The 25,598-nt window shown below is 50.3% G+C and overlaps 1 protein-coding gene across 2 annotated transcripts in view; it reads right to left on the bottom strand.

The window, feature by feature from the left end:
- Positions 1–1,968: 1,968 nt before the first annotated feature.
- The window catches only part of TPH1 (tryptophan hydroxylase 1), a 29,415-nt gene continuing 5,785 nt past the window's right edge, over positions 1,969–25,598 (bottom strand). The window contains exons 3-12 of one of the 2 annotated variants that reach the window (XR_014465388.1): positions 22,533–22,716; positions 22,289–22,389; positions 22,131–22,198; positions 18,836–19,032; positions 16,798–16,933; positions 16,361–16,487; positions 8,124–8,219; positions 7,684–7,817; positions 6,396–7,011; positions 1,969–4,512 (exon numbers count right to left, since the gene is read on the bottom strand). Coding sequence is in view for 1 of the 2 variants with exons in the window: in XM_083163935.1 (XP_083020061.1) it covers positions 6,837–7,011; positions 7,684–7,817; positions 8,124–8,219; positions 16,361–16,487; positions 16,798–16,933; positions 18,836–19,032; positions 22,131–22,198; positions 22,289–22,389; positions 22,533–22,716 (1,218 nt within the window). In the remaining variant the exon portion in view is untranslated. Of the gene's footprint in view, positions 7,012–7,683; positions 7,818–8,123; positions 8,220–16,360; positions 16,488–16,797; positions 16,934–18,835; positions 19,033–22,130; positions 22,199–22,288; positions 22,390–22,532; positions 22,717–25,598 lie in introns of both variants that reach the window. The other variant, XM_083163935.1, reaches the window with a different exon arrangement.

The following is a 25,598-nucleotide window of genomic DNA, read 5'->3' on the forward strand; positions in this document are numbered from 1 at the left end:
TTTAAACTTATGCCATGGTTGTCTGAGTCTTATTTTTAGATAAGGTGTCCGCGTGAATTATTTCTAGGAAATTATTGTAAGGGTAATAACAAAGGGTAACCAATATAATCCCTTGGGCGCCTTAGGCAAAACGAGGGCTGCATAGGCCAGAGAGCAGTTAAGAGCCCGGGGATTTAGGGGTTAAACGCAGATACACATGCAGTATAGAGCAGTGTGTAATTCTTAGGCAGTTTAGCATGTGGTGCTTATGGGCCAATCAGCACCCAGAGGGGAGGTAGCTTAAGTGGGGTATATAGGGTCCAGCTTAGGGGGAGGAACTTCCTCTTGGAATCCGGATTCCCACCCTCCCATCCCTTCTTTTCTTTCCTCTCTCTGGTGCTCATTGCCTTCGGGCTGTCCAAACAATTCGGTTAAATTTAATTTAGTTTAAAAATCGGCGAGAAGGCGCTCTCGACCAGCAGTCGGGTGAGGTGTCAGGTGGTCACCGTGCGGTATTACCCCCCCCCCTTGCCAGGACGGTGGGCGAGTCCCGAAATGAGCGGGGACGGTGGGCACTTCCTTGAGGTGTCCGCGCCTTACCTTAGAGGGGGCGGGGAGCCGTCACGGTGCAGGCTGTACCTTACGTAAGGGGTGTGTTTGTTAGATTGGAGCGAGGCAGTCGCTGCCATTGACATACACCTCTGACTGGTGCTGGTCTCAAGTGCTGTCTTGGCCATCCCTTTGATAGACTAACAAGGGTCATACCACCTAAATAAATAACTTGACCATTTTAAACTTATGCCATGGTTGTCTGAGTCTTATTTTTAGATAAGGTGTCCGCGTGAATTATTTCTAGGAAATTATTGTAAGGGTAATAACAAAGGGTAACCAATATAATCCCTTGGGCGCCTTACATGTTACCATAAGTGCAAATTTAAGACATAGGGCAGTCAGTGTGTTCCAGCTTCCCAATCATTGTATTTTCTATTCTGTCCTAAAGCCTTTTTTCAGAACGGCTGAGTATTTATCTGAGGACAGGACTAGATCAGTCTGTAGCATAGTTACCTCCCCTCCTGCATTCTGCAGGAGACTCCCTGACATAGCAGCAATCTCCCTCTCTTCCTCATTAGTCTAGCAATCTCCATCATGTCACCTAACCCACATTACACTGTTAAATTTTTGGAGAAAAAAGGAATGAGCAATAGATACATTTACATCATCAGCGCCATTTCCCAGCACTTACCAAGTACAGTATCTCTTACTAACTGCTGGGGCTCATCTACATTTGGATAAAAGTCATTTTAAAGATTCCTCTCAGATGTAGCAGTACACCCCCACGCTTCTAGGTCCACATTCACAATCTCCTTTTACAATCTCTCCATATATGGAACTAGACACACCCTTTGCTGGAGCATGACACGCCCCCTCAATGGGGCGCTGTGCAAAATTTTACTACCAACTATAATCTCCCTGAAACTAGTTTTCAAAAGTAGGCAAGTATGGTCTGTAGCCAATGAAAACATTAGAACAGTCCTGGGTTACACCAACAAGCTGTATACGCACATTATAACGGTGTGGTATAGGGGTCCGGCAGTCGGGATCCCGACAGTCATTATCCCGACGTCGGGATCCCGGCTGGCTGGACCCAGACAGCATGGTGAGTGCAAGTAAGCCCCTTGCGGGCTCGCTGCAATCGTCACACTGCGCTCACCACGCTGCGGGCATGGTGGCTCACTACGCGAGCCACCCATTCTATTCTCCCTCTATGGGGGTCGTGGACCCCCACGAGGGAAAATAGCAGGTGGCCATCGGGAACCCGGCTGTCGATGTTTTGACAATCGGGATCCCGACGTCGGGTGAATGCCTGTCGGGATCCTGTCGGAGTGAGCGCAATCAGCACACAAGAACACAGACAGAATAAAACAGTAATGCACGCATTCCGCTTGCAAAGATTGATGTAATGAAATAAATAGCACAGTTGCACAGTGGTAAGTATATGTATATTTTTATTTTTGGAAATAGCTCTAACTAAACACAACGTGACAAAATATATATATTTATATAGTTAGAAAAAATACACAAATGATAAAATGCAGGCACAGTGTGAAAGTGCAATCAATTTATCTCATTTTAATGGGGCTAGAAGAAGAAAAAATCATGATCAATTTAAAAGCCAGGGGCAAACGCAGGATTTTCAGAAGGGGGTTTCCAGAGGTGCGGAGCAAAGTACGGAGATGGACACTTAGGTGACCCAGTATATATTTTGATGTCCCGCGGGTGGTAGGGGGTATTATATCAACCGCTCAGCATGTAGGGCCTGGATCAGTAATTTCCACTAATTACCCCTTTACTGCACAGATGGTGGGAGATGAGGTGGGAGAAGGGGGCATTGGGCTGAATGAAGGGGCCCTGATACATAACTTCCAGGGTGGTAGAGGATGTTTAATACGCAGAGAAGGGGTGTATAGTGGAGTGGGCTTATTATTCATAATTTTCTGGTGGGAGGACAACTTGCTTGACTGCAGATATCTCCAGTTCCCGGAAATAGATTTCTTAGATTTTAATGGAATTAAAAACTAGAGAATCCCTCCTACCAAATGGTACTGGGGACGAGGAGATCAGAGTTCAGGAGGCAGAGCAATCTGCCAAGGAGTATATAAAACTACATACCAGGTGTGTGGAGCTGGAGCAGTAACCTGCTGCTTGAAGGCTGATATCTCTGGTTCTGGGAAGACAAGCTTCAGTAGAGACAAGCTTCTAGTGTTCTTCAAAGGGGGAGAGTCACATATTTTGGAATATACCCTCAGAAAAACTCTACGTCAGAAAGAACCTGAAATATCTGACTGGGAACAGCAATTAACAGGCTTGGATGGGGACCACTGCTTTGAAGTCAGATATCTCCGGTTCCCAAGGTCCAATTTTAAAAATTCTTGTACTCTTGGAAAGAGGGGACCCTCAGCTTTCAGACAATGGCCCTTAGATTCCTGGGGGGGGTTTCTGGGTACTCGGAAACCCCCCCTGTGTGCGATACTGAAAGCCAATAGGAAATATACAGTAACAAAAACATTCCCTTACTGTATATTAGTATTGGTCTATTTGGAATAACGCTGATTGCTTTGTGTTTACGTCTTCATTGTAATCTATATGTATAGAGGTCTCCGTTCTGCTTGTGTATTCATAAATATAGAATAAGCAAATGGAGAATGTCCACCAGCGGCTGATCAGAGATTCATTTTCATATGATTTACAGATTACACAGACCCCTGGAATGTGAGGTGGGATTCGCACACTGTGTTTCTAACCTTTGAACTTCTGTCTGTTCTGTATAAGTATCAGCAATGGCTTAGCCACCGGGTAGTGACAAGGACACGTGTTTCCATTTGAAAATCTCCTCAGGTGAGCAGCGGCCATGTTGGAAATGAATACCTCAGCGCTGCCCCCGCCAGAGATTAAGAGAAAAGTCTGCGCGTAAGGAACAATCCTAAACCGGCACATGGAGCATTATAAACGTGACTGGTAACCGGATTATTAATAAGCGATGACAAAAGATGCACGTGCCGGAATATTCCTCAGTGATCCATTTATCCGCTTAGTGGGATTATCAGATCTGATCGCACCGCACCTGCCATTGTTACTAGAATAATGGCTCCGATAAGGAGTATGTGCCATGCTGGCTTGTCCAGTTGCCTTTGCAGGAGCAGAGACTCAAGGCGAAGGCATTTGCATCGTGCCCGTCATTTCCCAGAGGACCCCAGTTTTGACATTCATAGTTTAGTCAGCTATTGACACCGTGGGCCGGATTGTGATTTGGAAGTAAAGCAAAAAAGCGACAAACCAGGTTGCCGTGCAAGGATAAGTGATACATTTATATTGTTTCTGTGCAGAGTAAATACTGGTTGCTTTTGCATGTAGCCCATAGATGTTAGACAACTCTCTCTGAATATGTTACATCTGCCCACCTGCAGTGCAGGATGGTGATTCCCAGGTTTCCTGCACATGGTACTTCTGCCCCACCTGCAGTGCAGCATGGTATTACCCAGGTCTCTCTGCAGATGTTACATCTGCCCTCTGCAGTGCAGCATGGTGTCACCTTGGTCTCTCTGCACATGGTACATCTGCCCACCTGCTGCACAGCATGGTGTTATCTAGGACTCTCTGCATGTTACATCTGCCCCACCTGAAGAGTGGAACCCATGTGTGCAGTCAATTGTTTTTTTTTCTACTTCTAAATCAGAAACAATCCCACCATATTTCTAGAGAGGACATGTGGAGATGTCCCCCTCGGGTCTCCAGCCTGGCACCCAGGAATCTACATTCATAAAGGTGTACAGGGAATAATATGAAGCTTGCGGCAGTAACAGAACTGTAGTGAATAGCACAGGTCCTGCACTACACAGAGGCGGTAATAAAGTTGGGGTGACTGATGCCTCGGCTCCATCCGCATATTACACCATGCAATAAAACACATTTTGAGGTGTGAGCGTTACAGAAGATATATAGCACTATTACTGAAGTATACAACAGCGGTGTCACCTCCTGGTGGAACATTGAACACACAACAGCGGTGTCACCATAGGCGAATCTAGGGGGTGGTCCGGGGGTGCACAGGACCACCCATTAGCCCATTTTGTAGCTGAGGGATGGATCTTTCCAACGAGCCCAGCCCCGTGTCTCTAGCCCCCTGGGAACCGGAGATACGACCAGGCAAAGTTGGAACATTTTCCCTATAGGATAACATGGGACACGCTAATTCCGACCCCCACCCAGTTCAACGGCTGCCAGTTCCCCCTTCGGCATCACTGAAGCTCGAGGTTGATCTCAGTCGAACCCAAATTGCTGGGCCTTCAATCTGATACCAGGCTGGATCCATATGGGTTAATTGGTTCCAGGGATATTGAGGTTAAACCGTTTTTTTGTTTTTTTTTTTCATTTCTTAAATGTAATTTCATTACTGTTTATGTTCTTTGAGGGCAGATTTCTCTGTAACCAAACAGCCCAGTTTCATGGGACCAAAATCATTCGAAGCCAACTCAAAAGTTCTTCAATATGATACTGGTCTCATGTAAATGGGTCAGTTGGTTCTGAAGATATAGCTGGTTGGTTAAAGGGGGGTAGGGAGAGGGAAGTGGTTGTCTCTCCCCCTCACACCAGAAAATGCAGGGACTAACTAGGCTGGTGTATAAGGTGTCAGCCTGGGAATGTCCCTGCATGATCCTGGGACCATATTCCCGGGTAAATCCCTGAATTTTCTGTTGTGAAAGGGGTATTATTTCAAACAGCTGTGACCTGCAGTGCTCTAAATACAGCCGGGCAGCCCACTGCTCTCTGCCCAGCTGTCAATGACTGTCACCCCTGCAGCTTCCACTCCAATTCTTCTTCCCGCTTTCACCTCAGCCTTCTCCCCCCCCCCCCCCCTTTAATCATGTGGTGCCGGCGCCCGGCGTGCTCCCCCGACATCACGCACAACAACAGCGCGCACAATATTTCAAATGTCCACTCGGATAGAGGGGACACCAGGAAGGGAGTGTCAGCGTGCTCTGCGCTGCGCTCTGCTCCTCTCCCCATGGAAGCAGCTGCACCGCTCTCCATCTCTCCCTGCAGCAGCAGTGAAGGCTCATATAAAAATTTACAGTAAGTGGCACTTTTGGGGGCATTGCTTAAGGGACGCTACAAGTAGCGGTATGTGGGGGCATTATGCATAATGTGTGGCCTAATGTGTAAGGGGCATTACGGTGTGCAGCATCATGTGTAAAGGGCATTATGTGTGCAGCATCATGTATAAGGGGCATTATGTGTGCAGCATCATGTGTAATGGGTACTATGGTGCGCAGCATCATGTGTAATGGGTACTATGGTGCGCAGCATCATGTGTAATGGGTACTATGGTGTGTGGCATCATGTGTAATGGGTACTATGGTGCGCAGCATCATGTGTTATGGGTACTATGGTGTGTGGCATCATGTGTAATGGGTACTATGGTGTGCGGCATCATGTATAATGGGTACTATGGTGCCATCAAGCAAGAACCCCCTAGCAATGAGCATGTAGGTAAGCAGCACTTATGTGGCAAATATGTAATGGGCATAACGGTTTGTTATATAGTATGTAATGGGCATCATGATGTGTGGCACAATGTGTAATGGGCATTATGGTGTGTGGCCTTATGTGTAATTGGCATTATGGTGTGTGGCTTTATGTGTAATGTGTATTACGGAGTTTGCTAAAATGTGTTATGGGCATTACTGTGTATGGTCTAAACTGTAACACCACGCCCCTTTTTGTGATGCCACGCCTCCTTCCCATGAGGCCATGCCCCTTTTTGCTGCGCGGCTTCGCCGCGCTAAGGTCCCCCTGCTGTTATGTCTAGATTTGGGACCACCCATTACCATAATTCTAGATTCGCCTATGGGTGTCACCTCCTGATGGAACACTGTACACACAACAGCGGTGTCACCTCCTGATGGAACACTGAACACACAACAGCGGTGTCACCTCCTGACGGAACATTGAACACACAACAGCGCTGTCACCTCCTGGTGGAACATTGAACACACAACAGCGGTGTCCCCTCCTGGCAGAACATTGAACACACAACAGCGGTGTCACCTCCTTGTGGAAAATTGAACACACGACGGCGGTGTCACCTCCTGATGGAACACTGGACACACAACGAGACATGTTACAGAATAATTTACAAAAATAAATCTCTGACGGGCCTGTAACATTCAAGTGCTAGGATGGAATTTCACTGACAATATCCTGGAACAAACAGGGTTTTTCATTTCATTTTTTTTTTTAAATCAAATGTAATAAATAATCAGTGGCCCAGACGGTGAAACCTCAGCCCTCACGTCCCATCAAACCCCAAGCTGCTTGTTCATCTTGTTCAGGGCATCGCTGACAATGTCTAGTTCATAGCGTAGGTCGCTCACCACGTTGGTGATGCTCCTGGTGTCTTTAAGGATGTGCACGCTTTGGGTGTACGGGTTGTACTTCAGTCCAAAGGGGCGTTTAATGGTCTTTGCAAATTCCCTGTAGAAATAGACCAGAGAGGACAGTAAGAACGGTGGCATGGAGGATTATACAGTCACAATGGCGCAGTCAGGTGTCACATTTATGGTTGTAACAGGTAACAGTGCCGACGCTGTGCCGGTTAATGGTCACAATCTGTTTTTGGACTCTCTACACAAATAAACTTTCAGGACTATCCAGGTTTCTTATCATTTAGGTGTTACCAAGTTGTTAAGCTTAATGTATATATGTTATTTTTGCAATCCATGGGGGCTACAGCCTTGGCTTGTAGGGTGTGCCATGAGTCAGGGTGGCCTGGTGCCCTGTATACTGAGAGGGAGCGTGGCCTGAGCACAGAGCCAGTAGGTTGCGCCACTCATCCAGCCTGACTGGCGCGTTTCACCAATAAGCTAGCCATGCCCCCTTTGTAACATAGGCACGCCCCCTCTATCATATGACCACACCCCTGTCCCTATTAGCTCAAAGCTCACAGCCAGTTGGGGATGGTCAGAACAATATACATTGATGGGGTTGCCACCACAGCTATAAATCTTTTGATTGCCCAGGATATTTGTGCAGTGTCCCCTTGATTTGCTAATGCGCAAAGGAGCGATAGTTTCCAACTGTAGATTTCCGATGTCCGCCCCCCACCCCCAGTGTTGGCCACTATGTATACCCTGAATACACATGTACCTCATTTTTTCTTTAGCTTCTTCAAAACTCTCAGAAACGAAGTACACTTCCTGGAAGTTGGTGATGATACATTCCTGGTTGCACGTCACCATCGGGTCAAAAGGCTTTACATTGGCGTGACCAGAGAGAGAATGCTGGAACAGAGGGAACGGACATATAACCGTACTGACTAATATGGGTTTATGAGCTGAAGATAAACATGTTGGCTGGGGACTTATATTATTTTGTGCAAATCGTTATTCATAAAGAGACCGACGGCGCCCCATTGTACTGTGCCGGATACGATACTGGGGTTGACGTATCAAGCAGTGAAAACAGTGAAGTGGATCAGAGCAACCAATCAGCTTTCAGGTAGCATTTTATAAAATGATACGTAGAAGCTGATTGGTTGGTATTAGCTCCCGCTGCAATAATGGAGGACAGGCCCGAATGACACTTACTTTGAGCTCACTAATGGAGGACAGGAGGCCGGCACCGTACACTTTCAGTTTCCCGTCTTGTTTGCACAGACCGAACTCCACTGTGAAGAAGTAGCACTGTGGGAAGAGGAACGTATGAGGGTGACACGCATGACATGTACAGGCCTACTGTTAGCACATGCATGTAAGCAGTGGGATAATTTCTACGTCTGCAGCCTAGAGAACCGCAGAAGCAATGCTCTTGTGTCTCTCTGTGCAATGGAGTGAGTGTGTATATAGCACATTGTGCCTCTCTGTGCAGTAGTGCATTGTATGGAAGAGTAGGGGTAACAGGCCAAGGCGGTGCTGCCTGCAGGGTACATGGAGTGAGGGTGTATACAGCGCATTGTACCTCTCTGTGCAGTAGTGCATTGTATGGAAGAGTAGGGGTAATAGGCTAAGGCGGTGCTGCCTGCAGGGTACATGGAGTGAGGGTGTACACAGCACATTGTGCCTCTCTGTGCAGTAGTGCATTGTATGGAAGAGTAGGGGTAACAGGCCAAGGCGGTGCTGCCTACAGGGTACATGGAGTGAGGGTGTACACAGCACATTGTGCCTCTCTGTGCAGTAGTGCATTGTATGAAAGAGTAGGGGTAACAGGCCAATGCGGTGCTGCCTGCAGGGTACATGGAGTGAGGGGGTATACAGCACATTCTGCCCTTCTGTGCAGTAGTGCATTGTATGGAAGAGTAGGGGGTCTCAGGCCAAGGTGGTGCTGCCTGCAGGGTACATGGAGTGAGGGTGTATACAGCACATTGTGCCTCTCTGTGCAGTAGTGCATTGTATGGAAGAGTAGGGGGTCCCAGGCCAAGGCGGTGCTGCCTGCAGGGTATATGGAGTGAGCGTGTACACAGCACATTGTGCTTCTCTGTGCAGTAGTGCATTGTATGGAAGAGTAGGGGGTCTCAGGCCAAGGTGGTGCTGCCTGCAGGGTACATGGAGTGAGGGTGTATACAGCACATTGTGCCTCTCTGTGCAGTAGTGCATTGTATGGAAGAGTAGGGGTAACAGGCCAAGGCGGTGCTGTCTGCAGGGTACATGGAGTGAGGGGGTATACAGCACATTCTGCCCTTCTGTGCAATAGTGCATTGTATGGAAGAGTAGGGGGTCTCAGGCCAAGGCGGTGCTGCCTGCAGGGTACATGGAGTGAGGGTGTATACAGCACATTGTGCCTCTCTGTGCAGTAGTGCATTGTATGGAAGAGTAGAGGTAACAGGCTAAGGCGGTGCTGTCTGCAGGGTACATGGAGTGAGGGGGTATACAGCACATTGTGCCTCTCTGTGCAGTAGTGCATTGTATGGAAGAGTAGGGGGTCTCAGGCCAAGGCGGTGCTGCCTGCAGGGTACATGGAGTGAGGGTGTATACAGCACATTGTGCCTCTCTGTGCAGTAGTGCATTGTATGGAAGAGTAGGGGGTCTCAGGCCAAGGCGGTGCTGCATGCAGGGTACATGGAGTGAGGGTGTACACAGCACATTGTGCCTCTCTATGCAGTAGTGCATTGTATGGAAGAGTAGGGGTAACAGGCTAAGGCGGTGCTGTCTGCAGGGTACATGAAGTGAGGGTGTACACAGCACATTGTGCCTCTCTGTGCAGTAGTGCATTGTATGGAAGAGTAGGGGTAACAGGCTAAGGCGGTGCTGTCTGCAGGGTACATGGAGTGAGGGGGTACACAGCACATTGTGCCTCTCTGTGCAGTAGTGCATTGTATGGAAGAGTAGAGATAACAGGCTAAGGCGGTGCTGCCTGCAGGGTACATGGAGTGAGGGTGTATACAGCACATTGTGCCTCTCTGTGCAGTAGTGCATTGTATGGAAGAGTAGGGGTAACAGGCCAATGCGGTGCTGCCTGCAGGGTACATGGAGTGAGGGGGTATACAGCACATTCTGCCCTTCTGTGCAATAGTGCATTGTATGGAAGAGTAGGGGGTCTCAGGCCAAGGTGGTGCTGCCTGCAGGGTACATGGAGTGAGGGTGTATACAGCACATTGTGCCTCTCTGTGCAGTAGTGCATTGTATGGAAGAGTAGGGGGTCCCAGGCCAAGGCGGTGCTGCCTGCAGGGTATATGGAGTGAGCGTGTACACAGCACATTGTGCTTCTCTGTGCAGTAGTGCATTGTATGGAAGAGTAGGGGGTCTCAGGCCAAGGTGGTGCTGCCTGCAGGGTACATGGAGTGAGGGTGTATACAGCACATTGTGCCTCTCTGTGCAGTAGTGCATTGTATGGAAGAGTAGGGGTAACAGGCCAAGGCGGTGCTGTCTGCAGGGTACATGGAGTGAGGGGGTATACAGCACATTCTGCCCTTCTGTGCAATAGTGCATTGTATGGAAGAGTAGGGGGTCTCAGGCCAAGGCGGTGCTGCCTGCAGGGTACATGGAGTGAGGGTGTATACAGCACATTGTGCCTCTCTGTGCAGTAGTGCATTGTATGGAAGAGTAGAGGTAACAGGCTAAGGCGGTGCTGTCTGCAGGGTACATGGAGTGAGGGGGTATACAGCACATTGTGCCTCTCTGTGCAGTAGTGCATTGTATGGAAGAGTAGGGGGTCTCAGGCCAAGGCGGTGCTGCCTGCAGGGTACATGGAGTGAGGGTGTATACAGCACATTGTGCCTCTCTGTGCAGTAGTGCATTGTATGGAAGAGTAGGGGGTCTCAGGCCAAGGCGGTGCTGCATGCAGGGTACATGGAGTGAGGGTGTACACAGCACATTGTGCCTCTCTATGCAGTAGTGCATTGTATGGAAGAGTAGGGGTAACAGGCTAAGGCGGTGCTGTCTGCAGGGTACATGAAGTGAGGGTGTACACAGCACATTGTGCCTCTCTGTGCAGTAGTGCATTGTATGGAAGAGTAGGGGTAACAGGCTAAGGCGGTGCTGTCTGCAGGGTACATGGAGTGAGGGGGTACACAGCACATTGTGCCTCTCTGTGCAGTAGTGCATTGTATGGAGGAGTAGAGATAACAGGCTAAGGCGGTGCTGCCTGCAGGGTACATGGAGTGAGGGTGTATACAGCACATTGTGCCTCTCTGTGCAGTAGTGCATTGTATGGAAGAGTAGAGGTAACAGGCCAAGGCGGTGCTGTCTGTTGGGTACATGGAGTGAGGGTGTACACAGCACATTGTGCCTCTCTGTGCAGTAGTGCATTGTATGGAAGAGTAGGGGGTCTCAGGCCAAGGCGGTGCTGCCTGCAGGGTACATGGAGTGAGGGTGTACACAGCACATTGTGCCTCTCTGTGCAGTAGTGCATTGTATGGAAGAGTAGGGGTAACAGGCTAAGGCGGTGTTGCCTGCAGGGTACATGGAGTGAGGGTGTACACAGCACATTGTGCCTCTCTGTGCAGTAGTGCATTGTATGGAAGAGTAGGGGTAACAGGCTAAGGCGGTGTTGCCTGCAGGGTACATGGAGTGAGGGGGTATACAGCACATTGTGCCTCTCTGTGCAGTAGTGCATTGTATGGAAGAGTAGGGGTAACAGGCTAAGGCGGTGCTGCCTGCAGGGTACATGGAGTAAAGGTGTATACAGCACATTGTGCCTCTCTGTGCAGTAGTGCATTGTATGGAAGAGTAGAGGTAACAGGCCAAGGCGGTGCTGTCTGTAGGGTACATGGAGTGAGGGTGTATACAGCACATTGTGCCTCTCTGTGCAGTAGTGCATTGTATGGAAGAGTAGAGGTAACAGGCCAAGGCGGTGCTGTCTGTAGGGTACATGGAGTGAGGGTGTATACAGCACATTGTGCCTCTCTGTGCAGTAGTGCATTGTATGGAAGAGTAGGGGGTCCCAGGCCAAGGCGGTGCTGTCGCTGTCTGTAGGGTACATGGAGTGAGGGGGTATACAGCACATTGTGCCTCTCTGTGCAGTAGTGCATTGTATGGAAGAGTAGAGGTAACAGGCCAAGGCGGTGCTGTCTGCAGGGTACATGGAGTGAGGGTGTACACAGCACATTGTGCCTCTCTGTGCAGTAGTGCATTGTATGGAAGAGTAGGGGTAACAGGCCAAGGCGGTGCTTCCTGCAGGGTACATGGAGTGAGGGTGTATACAGCACATTGTGCCTCTCTGTGCAGTAGTGCATTGTATGGAAGAGTAGTGGGTCCCAGGCCAAGGCGGTGCTGCCTGCAGGGTACATGGAGTGAGGGTGTATACAGCACATTGTGCCTCTCTGTGCAGTAGTGCATTGTATGGAAGAGTAGAGGTAACAGGCCAAGGCGGTGCTGTCTGTAGGGTACATGGAGTGAGGGTGTATACAGCACATTGTGCCTCTCTGTGCAGTAGTGCATTGTATGGAAGAGTAGAGGTAACAGGCCAAGGCGGTGCTGTCTGTAGGGTACATGGAGTGAGGGTGTATACAGCACATTGTGCCTCTCTGTGCAGTAGTGCATTGTATGGAAGAGTAGGGGGTCCCAGGCCAAGGCGGTGCTGTCGCTGTCTGTAGGGTACATGGAGTGAGGGGGTATACAGCACATTGTGCCTCTCTGTGCAGTAGTGCATTGTATGGAAGAGTAGAGGTAACAGGCCAAGGCGGTGCTGTCTGCAGGGTACATGGAGTGAGGGTGTACACAGCACATTGTGCCTCTCTGTGCAGTAGTGCATTGTATGGAAGAGTAGGGGTAACAGGCCAAGGCGGTGCTTCCTGCAGGGTACATGGAGTGAGGGTGTATACAGCACATTGTGCCTCTCTGTGCAGTAGTGCATTGTATGGAAGAGTAGTGGGTCCCAGGCCAAGGCGGTGCTGCCTGCAGGGTACATGGAGTGAGGGTGTATACAGCACATTGTGCCTCTCTGTGCAGTAGTGCATTGTATGGAAGAGTAGGGGGTCTCAGGCCAAGGTGGTGCTGCCTGCAGGGTACATGGAGTGAGTGTGTACACAGCACATTGTGCCTCTCTGTGCAGTAGTGCATTGTATGGAAGAGTAGGGGGTCTCAGGCCAAGGCGGTGCTGCATGCAGGGTACATGGAGTGAGGGTGTACACAGCACATTGTGCCTCTCTATGCAGTAGTGCATTGTATGGAAGAGTAGGGGTAACAGGCCAAGGCCGTGCTGCCTGCAGGGTACATGGAGTGAGGGTGTATACAGCACATTGTGCCTCTCTGTGCAGTAGTGCATTGTATGGAAGAGTAGGGGTAACAGGCTAAGGCGGTGCTGTCTGCAGGGTACATGGAGTGAGGGGGTACACAGCACATTGTGCCTCTCTGTGCAGTAGTGCATTGTATGGAAGAGTAGAGATAACAGGCTAAGGCGGTGCTGCCTGCAGGGTACATGGAGTGAGGGTGTATACAGCACATTGTGCCTCTCTGTGCAGTAGTGCATTGTATGGAAGAGTAGAGGTAACAGGCCAAGGCGGTGCTGTCTGTTGGGTACATGGAGTGAGGGTGTACACAGCACATTGTGCCTCTCTGTGCAGTAGTGCATTGTATGGAAGAGTAGGGGGTCTCAGGCCAAGGCGGTGCTGCCTGCAGGGTACATGGAGTGAAGGTGTACACAGCACATTGTGCCTCTCTGTGCAGTAGTGCATTGTATGGAAGAGTAGGGGTAACAGGCTAAGGCGGTGCTGCCTGCAGGGTACATGGAGTGAGGGTGTACACAGCACATTGTGCCTCTCTGTGCAGTAGTGCATTGTATGGAAGAGTAGGGGTAACAGGCTAAGGCGGTGTTGCCTGCAGGGTACATGGAGTGAGGGTGTACACAGCACATTGTGCCTCTCTGTGCAGTAGTGCATTGTATGGAAGAGTAGGGGTAACAGGCTAAGGCGGTGTTGCCTGCAGGGTACATGGAGTGAGGGGGTATACAGCACATTGTGCCTCTCTGTGCAGTAGTGCATTGTATGGAAGAGTAGGGGTAACAGGCTAAGGCGGTGCTGCCTGCAGGGTACATGGAGTAAAGGTGTATACAGCACATTGTGCCTCTCTGTGCAGTAGTGCATTGTATGGAAGAGTAGAGGTAACAGGCCAAGGCGGTGCTGTCTGTAGGGTACATGGAGTGAGGGTGTACACAGCACATTGTGCCTCTCTGTGCAGTAGTGCATTGTATGGAAGAGTAGGGGTAACAGGCCAAGGCGGTGCTTCCTGCAGGGTACATGGAGTGAGGGTGTATACAGCACATTGTGCCTCTCTGTGCAGTAGTGCATTGTATGGAAGAGTAGGGGGTCCCAGGCCAAGGCGGTGCTGCCTGCAGGGTACATGGAGTGAGGGTGTATACAGCACATTGTGCCTCTCTGTGCAGTAGTGCATTGTATGGAAGAGTAGGGGTAACAGGCCAAGGCGGTGCTGCCTGCAGGGTACATGGAGTGAGGGTGTATACAGCACATTGTGCCTCTCTGTGCAGTAGTGCATTGTATGGAAGAGTAGGGGGTCTCAGGCCAAGGCGGTGCTGCCTGTAGGGTACACGGAGTGAGGGTGTACACAGCACATTGTGCCTCTCTGTGCAGTAGTGCATTGTATGGAAGAGTAGAGGTAACAGGCTAAGGCGGTGCTGCCTGCAGGGTACATGGAGTGAGGGTGTATACAGCACATTGTGCCTCTCTGTGCAGTAGTGCATTGTATGGAAGAGTAGGGGTAACAGGCTAAGGCGGTGCTGTCTGCAGGGTACATGGAGTGAGGGTGTACACAGCACATTGTGCCTCTCTGTGCAGTAGTGCATTGTATGGAAGAGTAGGGGTCTCAGGCCAAGGCGGTGCTGCCTGCAGGGTACATGGAGTGAGGGTGTACACAGCACATTGTGCCTCTCTGTGCAGTAGTGCATTGTATGGAAGAGTAGGGGTAACAGGCTAAGGCGGTGCTGCCTGCAGGGTACATGGAGTGAGGGTGTACACAGCACATTGTGCCTCTCTATGCAGTAGTGCATTGTATGGAAGAGTAGGGGTAACAGGCCAAGGCGGTGCTGCCTGCAGGGTACATGGAGTGAGGGTGTACACAGCACATTGTGCCTCTCTGTGCAGTAGTGCATTGTATGGAAGAGTAGGGGTAACAGGCCAAGGCGGTGCTGCCTGCAGGGTACATGGAGTGAGGGTGTACACAGCACATTGGGCCTCTCTATGCAGTAGTGCATTGTATGGAAGAGTAGGGGTAACAGGCCAAGGCGGTGCTGCCTGCAGGGTACATGGAGTGAGGGTGTACACAGCACATTGTGCCTCTCTGTGCAGTAGTGCATTGTATGGAAGAGTAGGGGTAACAGGCCAAGGCGGTGCTGCCTGCAGGGTACATGGAGTGAGGGTGTATACAGCACATTGTGCCTCTCTGTGCAGTAGTGCATTGTATGGAAGAGTAGGGGTAACCGGCCAAGGCGGTGCTGCCTGCAGGGTACATGGAGTGAGGGTGTACACAGCACATTGTGCCTCTCTGTGCAGTAGTGCATTGTATGGAAGAGTAGGGGTAACAGGCTAAGGCGGTGCTGCCTGCAGGGTACATGGAGTGAGGGTGTACACAGCACATTGTGCCTCTCTGTGCAGTAGTGCATTGTATGGAAGAGTAGGGAGTCTCAGGCCAAGGCGGTGCTGCCTGCAGGGTACATGGAGTGAGGGTGTACACAGCACATTGTGCCTCTCTGTGCAGTAGTGCATTGTATGAAAGAGTAGGGGGTCCCAGGCCAAGCGGTGCTTCCTGCAGGGTACATGGAGGCAGGCAGCACCGCAAAAGTGATAAAATGGAGTGACAGCTCCCAACTGCCTGGCTTGGTTGAAAATGATAGTTAGGGGCTGATTGGCTGGTCGTTTATCACTTTACAATTTATCATTTTTTGCAGCTTGATACATCTCGCCCTTAGGTTCCACGTGCAGTTAGACTGATTTTTGGGGGGCACTAGGGCTGAAGATACACAGTAATGTGCAATACAGACTAATTGTTTAATGATCCTGTGATAACAGAGTTACAGTCACGTCGTTCCGTGATATCTCAGGATGTGTTACTTTGTGTCCGTTGCGCGGATAGGGCGGTAGTCAGTTAGCGGTAGTCATATAAAATTATCGGAGGTAATAAACTAACTAGGGTTCTATGTTCTGAACCTTGGAGAAAATGAAGTGGAGAGGGATAAAGTACCAGCCAGTCAGCTTCTAACTGCCATTGTTCAAACACAGCCTGTAACAGGACAGGAGCTGATCTGCTGGTACTGTATCACTCTCCAAAGCTTAGTACATAGACCCTTTAGAATGCGTACACACTGAGCAATTTTCACGCGGCCCAGAAGCTTTCACAGGGGGGTAGTTGCGCACAGCGGCTGACAGCTCGTTCCTTACCGTTGCCAGTTTCTGTACGGCTTCGTCAGATGCCCCCAGAGACGCCAGACCAATTTCATGGGAGAACTGGGCAAAACTGGGCTCGGCCAGGAGAGGAACATGTCCGAGGAGCTCGTGGCAGGTGTCCCTAATGTGATGAAGGGAAATAATTGTCATATAATCTATACATGTGTCATATCGCCATAGTAACATTGCTGATACATTGTAACTAATGCTGGTATTTAAGGCTTCTTATATGGCATTGTTTATAAATTAGTGTCATTTTCCCTGTACAGTGCTACGGACACATGGTGGCGACATATAAAATAAGACAGTGGGTGACAATAAAGTTATCCCAGAGAGCAGGTTCTAGCTCCTATGGAGTGTGGTAAAGTACAGAGGAGAGAGATAAATATCTCAGGAGAAGAAGATATACTTAGCTCTGGACATATACTCACGGTTCTGGGGTGTACAGGGGGTCCGTGCTGTGCCTGACGTACTGGGTGCAGTGGAAAACCCGGAATGCTAATCCGGCCAAGAAATCCCTGGGCGACAGGTAACCGGCAACAGGGCGGATGGTAAATCCAGAGCGTTCTGGAAACAATACACACACGACAGTCAGTCTGAGACGGAAAACTCTCATCTCATGGGCCTCATTCAGAGATGCACACTGTTGCGCAGTGAGACATAGGTGACGATAGATTAAAAATCCATTTTGTGTCCAACTGTGAATCAGGCCAATGGTGCGACAGACGGAATCACTGCGCGATGCAGAGAAGCGATACTAACGGACCCTGCGCATTTCTCCACATACAGGAATATAAAACAACCAGGGAAATGTATATCTGCTACAGGCAAACTGATTACTAGACGTTAATATCTGGACCATCCCCTGAGTGCAAGCTCCCAAACCCACTGCAGAAGAGGTCCTTCCTTACTCATTCTAAATAAAAAATTTGTTTTGAAACAAAGGGGCAGATGTATTAAGCCTTTAAAATAGATAAATGCAAGGGTGAAGGAATGATAAACATCCCGCCAATCAGCTCCTGACTGCCATTTTAAAACCAAGTTGTAACATGCCAGTTAGGAACTGATTGGCTGGACGTTTATCACTCTTTATCACCCTCACATTTATCTTAAGGCTTAATACATCTGCTCTAAAGTCCATAGGGTCAAATTTTACATAAAATTAACGTTCATACACATACCTCCCAACTTTCTTGGGCACCGAGGGGAGGGACAGTGTTGTGCGCCGCTGGCGCGCTGATAATTTCGGGGGGGGGGGGGGGGCGCCTAATTTCGGGGCGTGGCCTATAATCACGGCTCCCCCGCGAGGCCACTCCCCCATTTTGACGCTATGGGGGCATGACCCAGAGGCTCTATGAGCCTCTAGCCATGCCCCCAGCCCCCTGGCTGCAGGAATAGATGCAGCGTTTATTCCCCGCTGCTCAGCAGCCGACAGGGGGACTCCCAACAGCCCCCCCCCCCATCGCCGCGGGACACTGCCGGCCGCGGGTATGTCCCCAAAAAACGGGACATTCCCGTGGTTTTCGGGACTGTTGGGAGGTATGCATACAGGTAAATTTACTAAGATGGGAGTACTATTGCACATGGGATGTTTCTATGAGCAACCAAACAGAACCTACTTCTTATTTATTTAGCACCTTCTAGAGGATAATAGATAGGATCTGATTGGTTTCCCAGAGCAACATCCCATGTGACATAGAACTCCCATCTTAGTATATTTCCCCCATAGTGTATGTATTGACCAAGTTCTCTCACCGTTCCACATGCTCCCTCTCCCACTAGGGGGCAGTGTGATACCAAATAAACACAAAATACTGGGCCTAATTCAATATCCCGTAGGATCTAAGGCACATGTTCTATTCTCCATGCATGCTCCAGATCTGTGCTGCACATCTGTAGTATGGATCCTGCACCATTGGACACACTATGGCTGCGGACATCAAATGATTGACAGTCTGCGGCCATTCAGGGGTGGCAAAGGGAGTCCAGGATCTACGCCACAAGATGTGTACAGTAGATTTCCTGGCCTGTAGGTTGGAGCTGCAGGAGGTGGTGGTCCAATGTTCTGTATACTTCCTAATATGCGCCACCCCAAGTCAGCTTGCGGCCCTGTCATGCAGACAACATTCCAGTAATCCTGGCCTGCACAATACACAATGGCCCTTATTCAGATCTGATCACAGTACAAATTTGTTCTAAAACAATGTGCACTGCAGGTGGGGCAGATGTAACCTGTGCAGAGAGCGTTAAATATGGGTGGGGTGTTGAAACTGAAATCTAAATTGCAGTGTAAAAATAATGCAGCCAGTTTTTACCATGCACAGAAACAAAATAACTCACCCAAATCTAACTCTCCGTGCACATGTTACGTCTGCCCCACCTGCAGTGCACATGGTTTTTCCCATTTTTAGAACAAATTTGTCCTGCGATTAGATGTGAATACGGGCCACTGCCAGCTGCAGCTTTTACCTTTCAGGAAGCGGGAGACGTCCTCCAGCTGGGGAATGTTGTCCTCCCGGTAGCCGCAGTGTTTGCTCAGCAGGGGCAGGTTTTTCAGATGTTCCCGGCAGGCGTGCGTGGGGTATAACTTGTTGAGTTCTCTGAAGACTTTGCCCCAAGTTGTTATCTCCTCTTCTGTAAATTCAATGCGAGGAATCGGGTCTCCACTATGAGAGATGGTTTTATAGTTACTATACTGTACCAGTGTTATAATATCCCTACAAGATCCTGTACATTATAACCTTATAAATGTTCTTCGCTGTTTCTCATTTTGGTGCAGGAGGATGTGATATATTTATGTATATTTGAGAATCTAAGTTAATAGCGTCTTCTACTATCTGGTCTAAATGTTACAAATCCTCTTTATAATAATAGTAAGTATCTGATGAGCCCGATTTCACCCAGGCAAAGGTTTGCTGGACAGAACATTTACCCCTCTCCCCCTCTATCTCTTCCTCCCCATCTCTCTCTCTCTCTCTCTATCTCCCTTCTCTCCTCCCCCTCCCTTCCCCTTTTCCTTTCCCCCTCTCCCCCTCCCTCTCTATCTCTTCCTCCCCACCCCCCTCTCTCGCTCTGTCTCTCTCTCTCTGTGTCTCTCTCCCTCCCCCTTCTCTCTCTCCCCCTTCTCTCTCTCCCCCTCCCTTCCCCTTTTCCTTCCCCCTCTCCCCTCTATCTCTTCCTCCCCACCCCCTCTCTCTCTCTCTCCCTTCTCTCTCTCCCCCTCCCTTTCCCTTTTCCTTCTCCCTCCCCCCCTCTCTTCCTCCCCATCCCCCCTCTCTCTGTCTCTCTCTCCCTTCTCTCCCTCCCCCTTCTCTTTCTCACCCTCCCCTTTTCCTTCCCCCCCTCCCTCTCCCCCTCTATCTCTGTCTCTCTCCCTTCTCTCCTTCCCCCTTCTCCCCCCCCCCCCCTCTCTCTGTCTCTCTCTCTCTCTCATGCTCTCTTTATATATACAGTTGATGGTTCACATGGAGGAGAATTTCCCCCATCGCCTCATGTTATTATAACATACATCATGTGAGCATACATCAAATATTAGCACAAAATATGTATCACGCTGAGTGCACCGCCTTATAGGCGGACAGCATGCAAAAGAACTCTCCTATCTGTCCTTTTTCAAGCAGACTGGTAAATGACAGTTAGGAGCTGAGGGGATAGTACTTTATCTCTCTCCACTTTAGCACTCTCCAAGCTTTGATCTCCCACACATCTCGACACACACCAACCCACAGCCATAAAAACAGTCAATCGTAAATGGGGTCCTTTCTAAATTCGCCACAACATTCAGGAGCACCCAAGCTGTGAATATGTCTGGCACTACTGACATCCCTCATCTGTACACATCCCTCAACTGTGCACATCCCTCAACTGTACGTATCCCTCAACTGCACGCATCCCTCACCTGCGCGCATCCCTCACCTGTACGCATCCCTCACCTGCACACATCACTCACCTGCACACATCACTCACCTGCACGCATCACTCACCTGCATACATCACTCACCTGCACACATCACTCACCTGCGCGCATCACTCACCTGCACCCATCCCTCACCTGTGTACATCAATCACCTGTGCACATCACTCACCTGTACACATCACTCACCTGCGCACATCCCTCACCTGCGCACATCCCTCACCTGCGCACATCCCTCACCTGCACACATCACTCCCCTGCACACATCCCTCACCTGTGCACATCCCTCACCTGTACACATCACTCCCCTGCACACATCACTCCCCTGCACACATCACTCCCCTGCACACATCCCTCCCCTGCACACATCCCTTGCCTGCACACATCCCTCACCTGCACACATCCCTCGCCTGTACACATCCCTCGCCTGCACACATCCCTCGCCTGTACACATCCCTCGCCTGCACACATCCCTCGCCTGTACACATCCCTCGCCTGTACACATCCCTCGCCTGTACACATCCCTCGCCTGCACACATCCCTCGCCTGTACACATCACTCGCCTGCACACATCCCTCGCCTGCACACATCCCTCGCCTGTACACATCACTCACCTGTACACATCACTCACCTGCACACATCCCTCACCTGTACACATCCCTCGCCTGTACACATCACTCACCTGTACACATCACTCACCTGCACGCATCACTTACCTGTACATATCACTCACCTGTGCACATCACACATCTGTACACATTACTCACCTGTACATATTAACCACCTGTACACAGTACTCACCTGTGCACATCCCTCACCTGTACACATCCCTCATCCTAACCTCTTTTGATTTTCCTATCCTGCCTCCTTTTCTACTTATCCTATTGTATTTCGTTCGTCCACCCACCTATTTTTAGTATGTTAACTCTTATGAGCAGGGCCCTCCTTCCTCATGTACTCACCTTACCTCATTACCTCACCTGTGCTCCTGTCCTGTTCTTCCCTTCCTCTACTTCATCTTCAGTCTCCTTGACAATTTTGACACCTACTTCTGAACTGATGCTGATTTTAGTTCTACCAGCTATACCCCTATTTATACTGTATCTTTCTACACACCCTGTACGTTACCTTGTAATTTGTTTTTTTTTGTTTGCTATGTACGGCGCTGCGGACACTTTGCGGCGCCTTATAAATAAACGTACTACTACTACTACTACTGTACACATCCCTCACCTGTACACATTACTCACCTGCACACATCACTCACCTGCACACATTACTCACCTGTACACATTATTAACCTGTGCACATCCTTCATCTGTACACATTACTCACCTGTACACATCACTCATGTACACATTACTCACCTGTACACATTACTCGCCTGTACACATTACTCGCCTGTACACATTACTCACCTGTACACATCACTCACCTGTACACATTACTCACCTGTACACATTATTAACCTGTGCACATCCCTCATCTGTACACATTACTCACATTTACACATCACTCGGATTCAGTATGAAATCCTGGCGGTTGGGATCCCGGCGTTCAAAATCCCGACGCCGGAACTCCCGGCCGCCGAAATCCCGACAAGGGGGGGACGTGGATCGCCCCCCCTACGCTCGGCACGCTAATTTATTCTCCCTCCAGGGGTGTCGTGGACACCCACGGAGGGAGAAAGTGTCGGGATTCCGGCGGTCGGGATTTCGGCGGTCGGGATTCCAGCGTCGGGATTCTTAACGCCGGGATCCCGACCGCCGGAATTTAAACTGCATCCCCATCACTCATGTACACATCACTAACCTTCCATACAGTACGGGAAACATAACAACTTGTACTTACTATTTATAGTTCATGGCTACATCAGCAAAATATTTCCGTCTTTTGCGATATACGTTATCCTTGAATCCCTAAGAAGAAAAGGAAATTTTTTTTTTAGAAAACCGCAGCTAAAAGTTTATTAATCAAGTATTTAAAGGTCACTAGTTAACGTGACTTACCGGGTGGTCTGCATCCAGGTCCGAGCCGTACATAAGGACCCTGTTTGCACATCGATCCAGGTCAGAAATTTTCGTGGGGAACCACGGGACACTTTCCATATCTGGTTTAATATAACAAAAACAAAATGTTGGCTTCATCTCCAGCCCTTCAGATACTACAGTCAGCTCCAGCCCAGCCAGCATCAGGGTGCCCAGGGGAAGGGCGACACTAAAGAAATGCCAGTCTGGCGATGAAGGACCTTACCATCTTCCTGTACGCAGAAGTTTTCCGGTGGGTTCATCGTGATGAGGTTGACATGCGGCCGCAGCAGCTGGAAGATTTCGTTGAGCTCTTCTCTGTTGCTGTCGCAGTCCAGGAATATCTCAAATTCTGAGTTTCTTCTCTTAGACTTTCGAGATTCGATGTGAGTGAGATTCACATGCTTCTCCTGCGTCAGAAGACAGAGAAAGCCAATAGGGTTATAACATGCCTGGCACAACCCAACATGGCATTTATACAGAGAGAGCACCTGGGGGGTGAGGACTGGAAGCCTTATAATATATATATATTTGTTTATTGTCCCTTGTGATCTCTGATCAAACATGCACATGAGTGTGAAGCCATAGGCGAATCTAGAAATATGGTAATGGGTGATCCCAGACTCCATCCCTTAGCATGTATGACTATTGCGCGGCGAAGGCGCGCGGCAAAAAGAGGGGGTGGTCTCATGGAAAGGAGGCGTGGCATCACAAAAAGAGGCGTGCTATTACACATTATACCACACACCATAATGCCCATTACACATTTTAGCAAACTCCATAATACCCATTACACATAAAGCCACACGCCGTAATGCCAATTACACATTACACATAAGTCCATAACGCCCATTACACATTGTGCCACACATCATGATGTCCATTACATACTATATAACAACGTAATGCCCATTACATATTAGACACATAAGTGTCACTTACCTACATGCTCATTGCTAGGGGGTTATTGCTTTATGCTAGGGGCTTCAAGCTCGATGCCAAGGGGGCTTCATGCTCGCTGCCAAGTGGGATTGGACCGAACCTTGGTCACTGCCCACTTCTCCTGGTTCGTCAGGGCCAGGTATGTCCTGCTGGTGGTGTGGCTGACTCCCATGTCCCCTTGCTGCCTGTGTGCTGTCGCACCTTATGCTGGCCCAGGCGACGCCAACAGCGGTTCCTCCGTGTGGGTGCGCCCAGAGGTACAGGTCGCTGAGATTGGGTGTGCTGACTCTCTAATGCCGCCCTGCATCGCTCACCTTAGCCCGTCCTGTCCGTTCTACGCTGGACCGCAAGCCTATAGGAGCTCGCGGTCCAGGAGCGTGAGGCGGGGATTTACAGGGCAGCTCCCGGGCGGGATGGCTGCCTCGGGTCAGGACGCACTGTGTACTGTGACTCCGTCCTCACTCACACTATACTGAGCACGCGGGCTTCCCTGACCCACAGGCAAAGCCACTCTGACACCAACACCTGACAGGATGCGCTGATAACGGACACAGCACGCGTGGGAGAACAGGGACCGCCTACACAGGGGATGGGGGGACCACACCCCAGATTCGCCTATGTGTGTAACATTTATATGCAGTTGTGACCCAAAACCCCCAAAGATGTATTTGAAGATTTCGGCATATGACACAGTAACTCTTTCCTGTACTATAGTAGGTGATATTTATAAATCAGTAGTTACCAAACATGTTCCTCGAGGCACCACAACAGTTCAGGTTTTAAGAATAGCTGGCTGGCAATGGAGAGCTGGTGAGACAAGAGCTGGCTGGCTGGTGATGGGGAGCTGGGAAGACAGGAGGTGGATGGCTGGCAATAGGGAGCTGGTGAGTCAGGATGTGGCTGGCTGGCGATGGGGAGTTGGTGAGATGAGGTGTCAGGCTGGCGATGGGGAGCTGATGAGACAAGATGTGGCTGGCTGGCGAGGGGGAGCTGGTAAGACAAGAGGTGTCTGGCTGGCGATGGGGAGCGGGTGAGACAGGAGGTGGGTGGCTGGCTGGTGATGGGGAGCTGGTGAGTCAGGAGGTGGCTGGCTGATGATGGGGAGTTGGTGATACAAGAGGTGGTTAGCTAACTGGTGATGGGGAGCTGGTGAGACAGGAGGTGGCTGGCTGGTGATGGGGAGCTTGTGAGTCAGGAGGTGACTGGCAGGCGATGCGGAGCTGGTGAGACAGGAGGTGGCTGGCGATGGGGTGTTGGTGAGACGAGGTGAGACAGGAGGTGGCTGGCTGGTGATAGGGAGCTGGTGAGTCAGGAGGTGGCTGGCTGGCGATGGGGAGTTGGTGAGACAGGAGGTGGCTGGCTGGTGATGGGGAGCTGGTGAGTCAGGAGATGGCTGGCTGATGATGGGGAGTTGGTGATACAAGAGGTGGCTGGCTAACTGGCGATGGGCAGCTGGTGGGTCAGGAGGTGGCTGGCTGGTGATGTTGAGCTGGTGAGACAGGAGGTGGCTGGCTGGTGATGGGGAGCTGGTGAGTCAGGAGGTGGCTGGCAGGCGATGGGGAGCTGGTGAGACAGGAGGTGGCTGGCTGGCGATGGGGAGTTGGTGAGATGAGGTGTCAGGCTGGCAATGGGGAGCTGGTGAGACAGGAGGTGGCTGGCTGGTGATGGGGAGCTGGTGAGTCAGGAGGTGGCTGGCAGGTGATGTTGAGCTGGTGAGACAGGAGGTGGCTGGCTGGCGATGGGAAGTTGGTGAGATGAGGTGTCAGGCTGGCGATGGGGAGCTGATGAGACAAGATGTGGCTGGCTGACGATGGGGAGCTGATGAGAGAAGAGGTGTCTGACTGGCGATGGGGAGCAGGTGAGACAGGAGGTGGCTGGCTGGTGAGTCAGGAGGTGGCTGGCTGATGATGGGGAGTTGGTGATACAAGAGGTGGCTAGCTAACTGGTGATGGGGAGCTGGTGGGTCAGGAGGTGGCTGGCTGGCGATGGGGAGCTGGGGAGACAGGAGGTGGCTGGCTGGTGATGGGGAGCTGGTGAGTCAGGAGGTGACTGGCAGGCGATGGGGAGCTGGTGAGACAGGAGGTGGCTGGCGATGGGGAGTTGGTGAGACGAGGTGTCAGGCTGGCGATGGGGAGCTGATGAGACAAGATGTGGCTGGCTGGCAATGGGGAGTTGGTGAGACAAGAGGTGTCTGGCTGGCAATGGGGAGCTGGTGAGACAAGATGTGGCTGCCTGGTGAAGGGGAGCTGGTGAGACAAGAGGTGGCTTACTGGCGATGGGGAGCTGGTGAGACAAAAAGGGACTGAGGCTAGAGAGACACAAGCAGGTGTGCTTATACTAGAGAGACAGA

The sequence above is a fragment of the Crinia signifera genome, chromosome 11 (assembly GCF_055691185.1).
Source record: "Crinia signifera chromosome 11, ASM5569118v1, whole genome shotgun sequence".
Lineage (NCBI taxonomy): Eukaryota > Metazoa > Chordata > Amphibia > Anura > Myobatrachidae > Crinia > Crinia signifera.